Source organism: Phaseolus vulgaris, chromosome 7 (assembly GCF_051622355.1).
Source record: "Phaseolus vulgaris cultivar YP4 chromosome 7, ASM5162235v1, whole genome shotgun sequence".
In the NCBI taxonomy this organism is placed as follows: domain Eukaryota; kingdom Viridiplantae; phylum Streptophyta; class Magnoliopsida; order Fabales; family Fabaceae; genus Phaseolus; species Phaseolus vulgaris.
This window is the reverse complement of record NC_143504.1, coordinates 49164169-49178946: the sequence shown is the minus strand read 5'-3', so window position 1 is coordinate 49178946 and position 14778 is coordinate 49164169. Positions and strand designations below refer to the sequence as shown.

Sequence of the window (14778 nt, the reverse complement as noted above, 5' to 3'; positions counted from 1 at the left end):
AAATTAATTATCAATATTTGAATGCAATTATTACATTATAAAATAATTTAGAGTAAAACAAAAATAATAATATGTATTTCTCTATATAGATAATGAGAAACACATGATTATACGAGTGAATTCATCTAACGTAATAAATAAATAAATAATTTATTTTAATTATCAGAATAATTTTTGATTAAATTTTATAAAAATATATGTTTTTAAACTAATTATAAAGTTAATAATTTTATTAAAGGTAATTTTTCATTGTAAATAATCGAGATAATTACTGAAAAAGTATTTATATAATTTATGGAAGATAATTAACTAATTCTATTAGGTTATATAATCCATAAGAACATAGCAAAGGACAATAGAAGGTTTCGCTAAACTAACTACTTTTCACTAGTGTACATACTCAATCACAGTTAAAAACCTAAATACATGTGACATAAAACTATAATTAAATTAAATCTTATGGCTGAAACTTTAAATTTGGTCACGTTAACAAATTAATTTTGAGCTTAAAGTTAGAAAAATGATATTCAAAATACCAGCAAACAATAAAATGGTGTGATAAAGAAAAGGAAAAATGATAAATATTAGGGTTTATATTGTTGGAGTGTCCAAATATAATAATAGTAAAAAAAGTCATAACCAAAAGCAAATCATGTTCCTTTATTTAGTGTCATCAACAATATTTGTTGCTGCTATTTGAAGCCTTGGAGGCAACATAGGACCACCTTCTCTTTCTTGTTGGACTCTAATCTTCAGGGCTTTTTATTGGAACCTTCATATTACAATTAGAGACAGAAATAAATTGTTGTTAAAATAAAATAATATTAAAATTAGATTATACTAATCTACTGTTATAAATTGATGATTTTTAGTGTGCAATTATCAAAATATTTTTTTTTTAAAAGATATACATGTTAATTCAGGAACTTGATACCTATATTATCCATTGTTATACCTTTGTTGTTGCAGTTGTCGAGCCTCAAATATGTCTTCTTCTGTTGCCTTAATTTTCAGAACCTCGTCCTGCTTTGTATATCCTGTCGTTAGATTGTTATACACAATCTACACCCAAATAATTGTTAGTGAACAATTTGATTAATTGTAAAAATGTAATTTATGTCATTATTTTTTAAAATTTTATAATTGACTATCTTGGCATAGGAGCAACTATTTAGACTTATAACCAAGATTTTTTATCTTTAGGAAAATTACATGCAGATAAATTAACAAATATAATATAAATTTACAGATTAATTTGTGCAACTGAGAATATAATCTTTCAGTTGTCTAGATTAGAAAACTCGTACCTTATACAACTTTTTTTCAGCTTCATAGAAAACAACAGTTCCCAGAGTTTTCTTCCCATTAAATTCCTTGCAGACATTGAGACCTATGAATTGTCCAGGTTTGTTACTTGGAGTGGCCTCTCCTTGCTCAGTATTTTCATTGACTTGTTCCTTATTTTGGAAAACAGAATACACAAAATATAAGGTTCTTGCATGCAAGTAATACAATAAACCAAATTTGAAAATGAAAATATAAAACATCAAAGTAATGAAAATATATTGCAATGCTCAATTTTAATTAGAAGCATTCAATCACATACTTTTGTCTTTCTCTCATCTAGTGGAGCAACTTCAGCTTCTTCAGAATTGTTCGAGGTAGTGTCTGGTCCAACCCTATCTGAAGAAGGATCACCTTGAATAAATAAAAAATAAATTTCACACAATTTTTTAATCAATAAAAATAAATTAAATTAATTTTAACATTTAAGGAATTTCTAAATCTTTAATTTTAACATTTAAGGAATTTCTAAATCTTTATAAAAAAAACTCTCGTATTAACTACAACTAAAAAACAATACACTAAAAAAATCATTAAATAAAAACTAATTTTAAAAAAATATAATAATTAGTTGTTATATTAACTAAATTAGATACTATTTTAAATACTAAAAAATGATTGGTTTCTAAATTAGTTTCTGTTATTGATAAATAGTTTTTAAATTGGTATCTAATTAACTACCAAGATTTTTGCTAACAAATTTAGAATCTAAATAAATTGGTAGTTAAAACCTTGGTAGGTTAGATACCAATTCAGAAACTATTTATCAATATAAACTAATTTAAAAATCAATTTTTAAAATAGTATCTAATTTAATCAATATAACAACTAATTATTTTTAATTTATAAAATTATTTTTTATTTAATAATTTTCTAGTGTAGGAACACTACTTTATCATTGGAAGATGTTTTATAATATGGGTAGAGTTGTGTGTAACCTTTTAGTGATCACCAAGTAGTCTACCACATCAGAGAATGTCTTCAATCCTATACTTAGAACCTTATTTAATCAAAGTTTCTTAGACGAATTTAAGGATATAAATAAGAGTATTTAATATTTGGTATTTTCTTCTTCTTTTATTTTATCATTTATTTAGGCCAAAATATATTTTAGCCAACTACTCCCTAAAGGATTTAGGAGTGGTGGGATACTACATTTTACTATAATAATTATTTGGACTTTAAATGTGTTTTAAGCAGTTATCACAATTATTTATTCTTTAATGTTTATTTCACAAATTCTACTTAAATTTCATATAAAATTATTGAATTTAATTTTTTTGGGGTTTTAGAACAAATGAGAATCCTTTGAAGCAGGTTCAGGTTGCCTAGCATGGGTTTGGGTGGGTTATAGAAGCAAATGAAAGTCACTAAATGAACAGGTTGCAAACCATGATGATAGAGTCTGAAGATGTAAAAACAAATAGATAAAAAGGGTTAGAAAGATAGAAGGGTAAGACACATAGCAATTAAGTACATAGATATTCGACAGTACATTTATTATGTCTACTAGTTTGGTATACCTTGACTTGTTTGTACTAGTAATTAAGTTTACTACCAATTCATCTATATATTCTATCTTCTTCTTTTTTTTTCAGCTGGTCTTAACAACCAAATTGGTTTGATATAACTTACATATTAATACCACTGAATGATGGATTAAGGATAAATGAGTTGGTGTGTTGAATATTGTACCTAGCATGTAATGAAGCAATTTTTAGATCCACAAATCTAAATATTCATAAATATTGTCAAATTTCTTTATATCTCCCTTCAAAAAAATTTGATAGTAACTCGTGAGATTTTGAAATAATTTTTGCTCACTTTCCAGAAAATTGGAGTTAAATTTTGGCTTGCAGTCAATTTTTAGTGTTGTATTACTGTAATGATTGTAACTTTCTTTTATTTATTTTTTTGTGTATATTTGGGAATTGGTGAGTATGTAGAGGTTAGAAATCTTTTAAAAGAATATGCATATGTAAAAACAAAATGTTGACTAGTTAGGTTTATTTAAAGCAACCTATTGTTCATACACTTAAAGTTTACTAGACAATTTTATTAGTACATTTGATTTACTCGTTGTCACATAGGTTTAGTGGAGACCAGATCATGAAAATAAAATTAAGAAAAATTTCAACACTAAAACATTTTTATGACTATTTGAGATGTTTATAGATGCTACAATTGTAGGAGAAATGTCCAAATGGATGGGAGAGCAGGTTTGGAATATGTTGTTAGCACACATGAACATGTCATTCTTATAGTATACACCTTAATTGTTGATATCTTTATATTTTACTAAGTTTTAAAAGTTCTATGTTAAAATTTATAATTATAATTTTTTTTCACGCATAGGAGTTTGGTATGTCTGTTTGTTGATAAGGTCTTCCCAGAAACCTATATCTGCAAACCATTTTGTAGATGAAAGATCTAAGAACACACATGTAGGCCTCTTTTAGTGTTAACATTATTACCCTCAAACTTATATATACCACATGCTAATAATTATTCATTTTTACTAAAAAGAAGAATTTGAGACTAGACTTTCACAAGTTAGATATGAGGTTGTATCATGTGTTGATGAATCAAAAGAGGTTAACACTCTTGATCCTACACAAGACGAGATCATTAGGATTCAGTGTTGGGTCGAGGTGGTTGGTGGAAAAAAGAAAATAAGACTTTATGTGACGGACAACTTGTTGCAAATTATATATACGAAAATTATAGCCTCAAGCAACAACCATCCAATTCCTCTTGCAATTATGAAGACTTTACCTAGCTTTAGGCAATAAGTTTAACAAATGAGAAGGCAAGTGAGCGATTGTCTCACTAATTTCAAACCCTTCAATCACTCGTTGTGAAAATACTCTGTCCTTAGTCTCTTCTACAACAACAATAGTCCAACCAAGACCAACAAAATTCATAAACTCCCCAACAACAGAAACACTTTCATCATCAACAACAATAACAAAACCTTCAGCAACACAATGACCAGGAAGGGGAAAATCCAAAACAACAACAATCATTTCCTAATTATGCACATGATTGAAAATAAGATGTAAAATTTTAATGATATGCACACCTTTTGTCTTAATAAGTTTTAAGTTTTAACTTAAACTTTGTTCTTAAAATACTTTCTAAACTCCGTTTATTTTTTATTTTAGGATAATATGTATTTCCTACATTTAAACTTTAGTTTACAATATTAGTTCTTCATTAGCATGTTTGATATTTTAGGTTCATAATTATTACGCAACTCAATTATATATTTGATCTACATTTGATTATGTTTGTTATGTATCTCTCGATACATCTATGCGCCAACACTCACATCATTATACTTCTAGATAGAGTTCTCTTTCAATAATTACCAACAAATATGTTTGTCGATAATTATAACATGATTTAGGTGTCATATTGACTACTATAAAGGTGTAATTAAAGGTTTTTATTTCTCTACATTTTTGACAAAAAAAAGTTATGGAGGTTGTAAGTGAAGGTGTTATTTATGTTAGTTAATGTGATTTTCGTACTATCTTTAAACTTTTAAGTTTAAGATATTGTCATCACAATTATAATTTCAACTCTATTGTGTTGTCATCATAGTTTATCAAGAAAAATCATGAAAAAAATCTTTAAAAATTAAAGATCTATAAAATTAGATTTAGGTTTTGGAAGTCGGTTATATGTATGGAATATGGTATCACCTTACAACATTCGTCCTAAAACAATACCTTTAATTAAATGTGCAAAATGAATGTGAACTTTTTAAAATATTTACTTTTACTAAAAAAAACAAAAAATATGTAAAAAACAAAGAAAATTCTTTTAAACTTTTTATTTAAATCTCACAATGATTTGACCTTCTTTCAACTATTTGCTTGTGTTGATATTTTTAATTTTTTTAAGGTTTTATGTTTTTTTATAGTTCATGTTTTTAAGAGTACAAAAAAGTGAGTAACTAGAAAATAGTGTAAAGTGTTTGCGTGAATTTTATTTAAGAGAAAATATATTTTGAATTTTTCAAAAAAAATATTGAGTATAAGGTGATGTGTACAATCATACAAATATAAAAAATGTTGTGCCAAAAATTCTATTCTTTATTTTACAAAAAATAGTTTGTTATTGTGTATATAGAAAACGGGTGACAAATAGCAGGAACATCGGGCTGAACATATGGGTCCAGAATATTTTAAAAACTAATGGTGAAATCATAGAAAGGGCAGTGACTAATAATAAAAATGCTAAGCCAGCCGAAAGGCCCAGACTTTTAAAGAAAAGATGCAGATATAAAAACATGCTGGCAAATAGCCACCAAATGAGCTTAGGCTTTTAAATAAGGACAAATGCTCCCTGCACCCAACACTGTTGAACCTGCACCCAACATAATTTTTAAAAATTCCGAAAATACTCTTTATTTCGAAAATGAAAATTCAGAATTGAAAATAATGCATTCTGGAAAAATAGATCTGGAAGAGATTTTTGTATTCTGGATATAAAAATCCAGAAAAAAAAATCAAAATCCCATTCCAGATAAAAAAATCTGAAATTGAAAATAATACATTCCAGAAAAATTTATCCAGAAGAGATTATTGTGTTCCAGAAAAGGGGGTCCGAAATGTAATTTTATATGTACCCCATTTTTTTAAAGATATTTTCGTTTTTTTTCTTATGATTGAGTGCATTGATATGGTGCAGGAAGCAATTGCCTTAAAAAGAACATGGCAGTGCATGTAAGAGAAACGTGCTGCAAATAATAAAATGTTGGGCCAAGCGAATGGCCCATACTCTCTTTACTTTAAGAGAACAAAATGCTTAACTCTTCTTCAAGTTTTAACAAAAAAAATATAATAAAAAATAAATTTGTTATTAAATAATATAAAAAAATATTAAAATAATTATATTGGAAATTATAATGTGAAAACAGAAAAAAAAAGTAAAATAAGAACCTTCAGTTTTGTGGGTAGAAGTCTTTCTTCTCTTCCCTGTTGAAGTTGATGCCTTTCTTGGTGTCTCCTTCTTCCTTTTGCTTTCAGCAGCCTTCTTAGCACTGCTATGGCCAACAAAACTCATCAAATCTTAATATACAGTAATCAAGAAATAAAAAGCTTGAAACTAATATTTTAATATATTAAGTACTTCCTGAAATATTGAGGTAAATACCTTGGTGGTGGTGCTTTTCGAGTTACATTAATGTCTTCACCTTTTCCCAAAATCTCAGAAATATTTTTCTGCGCAAAAAACTATAACAAACAACTGAATTAATTCTAACAATACAGCAAAGTAATAGTTTAACTGTATGAATAATTATTAGTTGTAGTCTAAATATTCACTCTATAATAAGGATCAATATTCAACGTAAAATAATATAATAAGAATGTAGATCTTAAATATGTTTTAAGATATATTATAGGCCAGTGGAAAAAAAATGCATAATCTTCTAAATTAATGAAATAGGAATATCCTTGCCTTATTTAGATTTGTTATTTCAGTGGACCTTCTTATTATGAAAATATAAGCATTCCAAATATAAGAATGCTTTAAAGTATAGTTTCAATATATTAGTCAAACTTGAAAAATTGAAAAATAGAAAAGTCTAAGATCCAAGTTTAATCAAAAGCATGAAGCACCTACCACTCTGCTTCTGATTTCAGGATTTTCATCTCTTCTATTGGCAGCGCGCGCAGCAATTGGTGCAGCACCTTCAACAATAAAGCAAATCATGTTCAGAAATTAGGAGAACAATGAGACTCGTGCAATAATATATTCTCTCTTTTCGTGTTCTCAACCTTCAAAACTTTCATGCAAAGAATTCAAGTGAAACTTGATTATCACGAGACATGGAAAAACGCACGCGAAAGCAACACACAAAATTATAAATCAACTGTAGAAAAATAAATCACACATGAGTTAACGTGATTCGGTCGCTACCTGCAACCTACACCCACACAAACAACTATTGAATTTTCATTCTATCCTGTTGCACACAAATTACAAGTACAATGATCTCTTTAAATAGAAATTATAAAAGAGACACAATGATTAAGCTCACTCACTAAACATGGTGCCTAATCAGCACAACCCAATTGGTTATGGCTTCATACCCAACAATTTCCCACTTGAAGTCACGAAACAATGTTCACCTGCGCTTCAACGGTGTACAATGATTAAACACATTCACTAAACGTGGTGTCTAGTCAGCCCAATCCAATTGATTTTGACTTCATACGCAACAACAATTTAGAAACGTAGGTCTAGTGAAACATTTGACGCATAACAAACATCAAGATGAAATTCTTATAATGTATTTAAAATAGTTAAAATTGAGAGTGTTTTAATTACCATCATCAACCAAAAGTTTATGTTATATGAAATTTGGATAAGTTGGTCAAATCATATATGACATGATAAGAAAATCTTGAATAAAGTATTTAATCAAAATATGAGATTAATATTTTGTGGCTTCTTTGAAGTGAAAAAGTCATGAAGAGGATATTGAACATCAGGGAATATTTGCACTCCAACAAAGACTTTTCACAGTAGTAATTGATATATTTTTCTATAGTTAGATGTATCCTACGATTAAATAATGTTTATAAATAAAATGAGATCTCTCAATAAATATACAGTAAAAAGATATTCTCACAAATAAGTTAAATACGACTTAGAATCTCTTATTATATAACAAAGTATGATTTCTAATATATTTGTTAAATCACTTTTTTAAAATAGTATATGAAAAGACATGTTTAATGTTTAGGATATTTCTTTTCTATAAGTCACCACTTCCAATATATTTTTATTAAATAACTTGTTTTAAGATAAGTAAGGAGTTTAACCATCAACAATAACTAATATTTTTTTAAAGTTAAATTCAAAGAACACAAGGCTTTTTAAAGTCTTACAAAATTTTATTAATAATAATTTTTCATTCATATAATTGTTGTTACTTTAATTATTGTTATTTGGGATATTCTTACGTGAACTAACTTTCAATGAGTGCAACACTTCGGTTCTGAAATCAATTTAAAATTTTGTTTTTAAAATTTATTTTTTACTGTACCTTTTCATCCTCATAAAAAAAAATATTTAATATATAAAGTAATGACTTCCATTATGCTAAAAAATCATATCATCACAAGAAATGGTAATAAATGAGGCTTTAAAACACGAACAAAAATGATTTTTCAAGAAGTGAGTGAACATTGTTCGTTCGTAAGGACTTACCCGTAATGTATTGTGTAAGTCTCATAGAATACAACAAGAATTTCTCGAAAGTTTTCGAAGAACAGAACTAGCAAGTTTACTCTTAAAAAGAGTAAAAATTCAATACACCCAGAAAAATATTTTATAATAAAATAAATGAAGAGGGAAAGAGAAAAAAGGTGAAAAGGTGTGAGCAAAAAAGAAAAGTTCACGGTGGTGGGTTGAGGAAGATGAAGAAGGTGACTGAGAGATGCATTTTCTGAAGCAAAGGGATGTGGTATTTATAGATGGAGAATCCACGACTACTGCAGTTTCAAACCCTAGTTGAGCGACACCATTCCATGGTCATGGCCACCGGAAACGGAACAACCGCCGATGATGGAGGAAGACCCGCGTGAATGGAGGAGCCAACCAACCAAGACTCTTGCAACATTCTCCAAACCGCTCAAGAAAGAAGGGAAGTTGAGCGTAACTCCCTTCCGTTTCTCCTTCATTTTTGCAGATGTGGTTTTAGGGTTCGCAACCCCTTTTGCAATATCTTCATAGTGTTGTTTGAGGTTCGATTTACAACAATCCCCCACATTGCAAAAGATAAAACATAGGGATAAAGAAAGAAAAAGAAGATTATGGGTTCATCTAAGATGTAATGCATCAGAGCTGATATAACAAGCTATATGAACCAGTCTTAGATTGATGAACTTAACAAATAGTGTAGTTGGTATAACAAGCTATATGAACCAAGACACTTAGTATGTGTTAAAGGTTTATCAATCACAATACATCCCCACATTACTTGTTGTTATCGTTGTGTTGCGCTTACTAGGCCATGCGCGTACCCGATATTCATGAGTGCTATAGAGATCTCGCCAAAATCTCATGCAAGCGGCCCCACTTGGCACTCATATAGGTGATTTCATCAAGTGTATGCTGCAAATCATACACCACCCAAAAGGGATATGAAAATCATTAAAACTTTGTTAATCATTAAAACTCTTTTACCTCATAATTTTAACCACAAAGTTTATCTTCTCAATAATGCAATGTCTGGCACTTCCACACACCATAGGAATGGACAAAATTGATTTTAAATCAATATTAGTGCTAGCAGAACTAACAAGTGACTTGTTTTTACCCATATGAACCTTATTCATGGGATCTTCAATCACAAAGGTTGGGTTTCCATCAATGTTTCTAAAATTTGTTTTCTCCCTAGGGTTTTGTCAGATGATTTGCCAAATTTCGTTCTGACTTGACATAGTCAATAGAAATCGTTTCACTCTTTAATATCTGCTTCACCAAATTATGTCTCAATTATATATGTCTATTCTTTCCATTGTAAGTTTTATTTTTAGTTATAGTTATTGCCAATTGACAATCACAATGCATTGATACAAATGGGGTTGGTTTCATTCCTAACGGAATGTTTGCTAAGAAGTTTTTCAACCACTCAGCTTCGCTGCCAGCCATCTTGAGAGCAACAAACTCATATTCCATTGTTGATCTTACAATAATAGTTTGTCTGGCTGATCTCCATGTAACTGCACCACCCCCAAGTGTAAATACATAACCACTAGTGGATTTTGTCTCGTCTGAATCAGAGATCCAATTAGCATCATTGTACCCTTCTAGCACAACGGGAAATCCACTATATTCAATGGCATAATCCATTGTACCTCTCAAGTATTTCATGAGTCTCGCAAGCGCATGTCATTGATCCTGATTAGGACATTGAGTGTATTTATTCAGTCTACCTACTGCATAAGCAATATCTGGTCTAGAAAAGGTCATTAAATGCAATAAGCTCCCAATTATCTGGGTATACTGAGTTTGAGAAATGGATTCTCCTTTGTTCTTCTTTAATTTAGAGTTAGCATTATAAGGGGTGCTCATTAACTTAAAGTCATAATAACCAAACTTCTTAAGAAGTATTTCAGTGTATTTTTCTTGGGATAGTAATATACTATCTCTCTTCCTTATAATTTTATCTCCTAGAATGATACTTGCTTCACCCATGTCTTTCATCTCAAACTTAGTTCCAAGAAATAATTTTGTTTTAAAAACAATATTATTGCATGTACCAAAAATTAGCATGTCATCCACATACAAACATATAATGACACATTCACCATTTTCAGATCTAGAATACACACATTTATCAGCATCATTGGTAGAAAAACCTTCACAAAGTAAAACATTATCAAGTTTTTCATGTCATTGTTTTGGTGCTTGTTTCAAACCATATAGAGATTTTAAAAGTTTGCACACCTTTTCTTTTTGACCTTGAACTACACATCCTTCAGGCTGAGTCATATAAATTTCCTCTTCTAGTTCACCATTCAGAAAGGTTGTTTTAACATCCATTTGGTGAATTTAACTTATGGATAAATGCTAAGGCTAGCAACACACGGATAGAGGAAATTCTAGTAATAGGGGCAAAGTAATCTATGTTATGTTTTTGAGTAAAACCTTTAGCAACTAATCTTGCCTTATATTTCTCTATGGATCCATCAGGATGATACTTCTTCTTAAAGAATCACTTACAAATAATGGGTTTTTCTCCTTTAGGCAGATCTACTAAGGTCCACATATTATTTTCCTTAATTGAATCAAGCTCAATTTTAATGTCCTTATCCCATGTTTAGCATCAGAAGCACTAGTAACTTCTAAAAACTTATTGGATCATTTTCAGCTAGATAAGTGTAAAAGTCATCTCTAAACGAGGTTTCCTTTCTCTGTCTTTTAGTTCTCCTAACATCCTCACTCATGGCATAACTAGCACTATCTGTAGGTTGTTCAGATGTATGTGTTCAAAGAACTCAACATTTTTCATCTCTACTATAATGTTAGGTCTGCACTATGTTTCACATATCCTAAGAGCATGCAATCAGATGTTTTAGAGCCTATTTTTCTTTTCTTAGGATAAGGTAACATCACTTTATCTAAACACCCCCACACTCTTAGATATTTCAGATTAGATTGATAACCTTCTCACAACTCATAAGGTGTTTTACCAGTTTTCTTATGTGGTATCCTATTTTGCAAAAAACACGTGATAAACAAAGATTCACCCCACAAATTATCATGAGCATTAGAACTAATAAGCATGACATTCATAATTTCTTTAAGAGTCATATTTTTCCTTTCAGCTACTCCATTAGATTAAGGTGAATACGGTGAGGTTACTTCATGAATAATACCTTTTTTAACACAATAATTATTAAATAAAACATATTCACCACCTATACTTGATCTAATTCTTTTAATTTTCTTATTCAATTGATTTTCTACCTCCACTTTATAAGTTAAGAACATGCCAAAAGCTTCATCCTTATGTTTAATTAAATACACTTTGGTGTGTCTAGAAAAATCATTTATAAATGTTACAAAATAAATTTTACCACTTCTAGACATGTTTTTTTTTTTAAATATGCAAGATCGGTATGAATTAAACCAAGTTTAGTTTGACGTTCTTCAAAGTGACATGTTTTCTTCATTATTTTAGATCTACACATATATCACTTTCATTATTTTGTTTGTCATGCATGTTAATTAATCCTAGTCATTACAATTTCATTATATACGAACAATTCACATGTCCTAATCTAGCATGCCATATATCATATGAATCAACAATATAAGCATAAGATTAAGATTCATTAATATCTTTAGAAATGTTCAATACAAAAAGACTTTGATCACAATATCCCTTATCCACAAAAACATTCTTTTTGTCATAACAATCTTGTTAGGTTCAAATGACACTTTAACCCCAACTTTGCTTAACAATGCTACAGAGATCAAATTAATTCTAATTGATGGCACATGAAGCACACATCATTCAAAGCCAAAGTTTTACCAAATGTGAGCTTCAGAAGAACCTTTCCTTTTCCTTGGACATGAGTTGTCCTGGAATCATCGAGATAAACTTGTTCTTCTCCATCACTCACACTTGTGTAGGAGGAAAATACATTTTTGTTTGCACATATTTGTTTGGTAGCCCTAGAGTCTACCACTCATTTGCTCACATTGGTCACAAGATTTCCTTATGAAACGACTTCCACAATGGTATCTTCCCCTTCGGCTAGATTTGCCTTAGGAGGATAGTCGTTTTTTACCCTATGTCTGCATTGAGGTGCATGATGACCTGGCTTCCACAGACAAAACAATTATCCTTTTTCTTAAAAGTGGGGTTAGTTCCATTGAGACGAGAGAATTTATTATTATATTTCTTTTTGTGATCACATTTTTTTCTCTTACCTTTTTGGAGTTAGTTTGTCTTCTACCACGTTTCCTTTGGTAGACAAAGTTTTGGCCTTTGCAACAACACACTTATTCATGTTTGTGTCTTCAATGATGATTTGGGTGATCAGATCTGATAGTGACATCTGTTTGTGCTTGTGCTTCAGTTGTTGTTTGTAATTCGTCCAAGATTGTGGAAGCTTTTCAATCAAGAGTTCGGACATGAATTCAATCGGCAAGGCTATGCTTTCAGCTTTAATATCTTCAAGCAACTTGTGGTATTCATTTATTTGGATCACGAACCTTTGTCTAATGACGTCTTCGACAGAGTATTTGAGACTAAGGGAATCCCAAATATCTTTTGATTCCTTGTAAGAGCAATAGACATCGAACATATCATTAGATAACATACTCAGTAAGGTGTGACGACATATCTTTTTTGCATGGACCCAAGCATCAATTTATTTCACAGTTGTGTTTGGGTCGGGTTTAGAAGTTGTAAGTGCAAAAGCGACTTCATACATGTCCAACAGGGTGATTGGTGAAGACTTTAATTTTTAAGACGTCCAGAAATGATTTCACAAAAATGGTTTGCGTTGCGGAAACAACGTTTGACGTTTTCGAAGCAGAGTTGTTGTTGTTGTCTGCATTGTCAGCCATAAGTCCTTACAATTGTAGTAAATGAGGCTTTAAAACACGAACAAAAATGATTTCCCGAGGCGTGAGTGATCACTGTCCGTAAGGACTTATCCGCGGTGTATTGCGCAAGTCCCTCAGGATACCACAGGAACTTCCCAGAAATTTTCGAGGATCAAAACTAGTACTTTACTCTTAAAAGAGTAAAAACCCAAAAAAAAATATTTTATAATAAAATACAATAATAAATTAAGAGAGAGAAAGAGAAAAAGGTGAAAAGGTGAGAGGAAAAAGAAAGGTTCACGGTGGTGGTTGAGAAAGACGAGGAAGGTGAGTGAGAGATGCATTTTTTGAAGCAAAGGGATGCGGTATTTATAGAAGGAGGAGAACCTACAACTACTGCAGTTTCAAACCCTAGTTGAGTGGCACCATTCCATGGTCATGGTCGTCGAAAACGGAGCAACCGTTGGTGATGGAGGAAGACTCGGGTGAATGGAGGAGCCAACCACCCAAGACTCTTGCAACGTTCGGTCACGTTTTCCGAACCATTCAAGAAAGAAGGAAAGTTGAGCGTAACTCCCTTTCATTTCTCCTTCATTTTCATGGAAGTGGTTTTAGGATTCATAATCCCTTTTACAATATCTTCGTAGTGTCGGGTGAGGTTCGATTTACAACAAAAATATCATAAAAAAAAATAAAAAATTCATGAATTATATATCTAAGCAACAAATTTAAAACATAATTACATATTAAAGGGCTAAATAAAGAATAACTCACTCCAATGTATCAAGCGTCGATGATAGTTTTTGTCGCCCATTTTTCGGATATTCTTCGAAACCCTAAATCAAATCCATTGAAGAATTAGAAAAAAAAAAAACTATATAGATTAATTTGAGTGCTAGAAATACGATTAATAGAACATACGAGGATATGAATAAGCTGGAAAAAAATGTTTTCAAAATTCTATCTAGAAACTCCTCTCTATGTACCCACCTTGTTGAAGAATTGAGAAAGTCAATTTTAGAGGCAGAAAAGTGATTTTGCACATATAAGTACTTATAACCTTCTAAGCAGAGTTATTATATGCAGAGGAGTGGTTGATTTCAATCATATACGTTTTGCTCTAAGTCTCGCACATAACCTCCACGTGTACGGTTGATTTCTATGGTTTGTAAGAAGAAATTTACTACCATTTTGATAATGTAAAATTAAAAAAATTCTAAATAGATCTATAATTTTTTAATTTTGTTTTATTAAGTTTTTAGAGTTAATTATATGGAAAAAGTTTATTTGACATAATTTTTTTTCTCTTATTTCCACTTCACAACCCCTTTTAGTAATAAAATATTATAT

The 14778-nt window shown here is 30.3% G+C and overlaps 1 protein-coding gene across 1 annotated transcript; it reads right to left on the bottom strand.

The window, feature by feature from the left end:
• Window positions 1-526: 526 nt before the first annotated feature.
• Window positions 527-14476, bottom strand: LOC150025970 (uncharacterized). Its single transcript, XM_090305260.1, has 9 exons — window positions 14419-14476; window positions 14203-14264; window positions 6979-7046; window positions 6508-6587; window positions 6294-6394; window positions 1607-1698; window positions 1308-1457; window positions 956-1062; window positions 527-772 (listed from the first exon to the last, which is right to left on the bottom strand). Exons 2-9 carry the CDS (start codon window positions 14240-14242, stop codon window positions 763-765), a joined length of 648 nt encoding a protein of 215 aa, XP_090161386.1. The 5' UTR covers window positions 14243-14264; window positions 14419-14476; the 3' UTR covers window positions 527-762.
• Window positions 14477-14778: the final 302 nt, after the last annotated feature.

Excerpts from the sequence above, each read along its gene's own strand:
- LOC150025970 (XM_090305260.1), bottom strand. The coding sequence starts at position 14,242 with ATGGGCGACAAAAACTATCATCGACGCTTGATACATTGGA. Across the intron at positions 1,699-6,293 it reads TTCTACCCACAAAACTGAAG|GTGATCCTTCTTCAGATAGG; the intron begins GTTCTTATTTTA and ends TATTTATTCAAG. Across the intron at positions 1,458-1,606 it reads TAGATGAGAGAAAGACAAAA|GAACAAGTCAATGAAAATAC; the intron begins GTATGTGATTGA and ends TTCCAAAATAAG.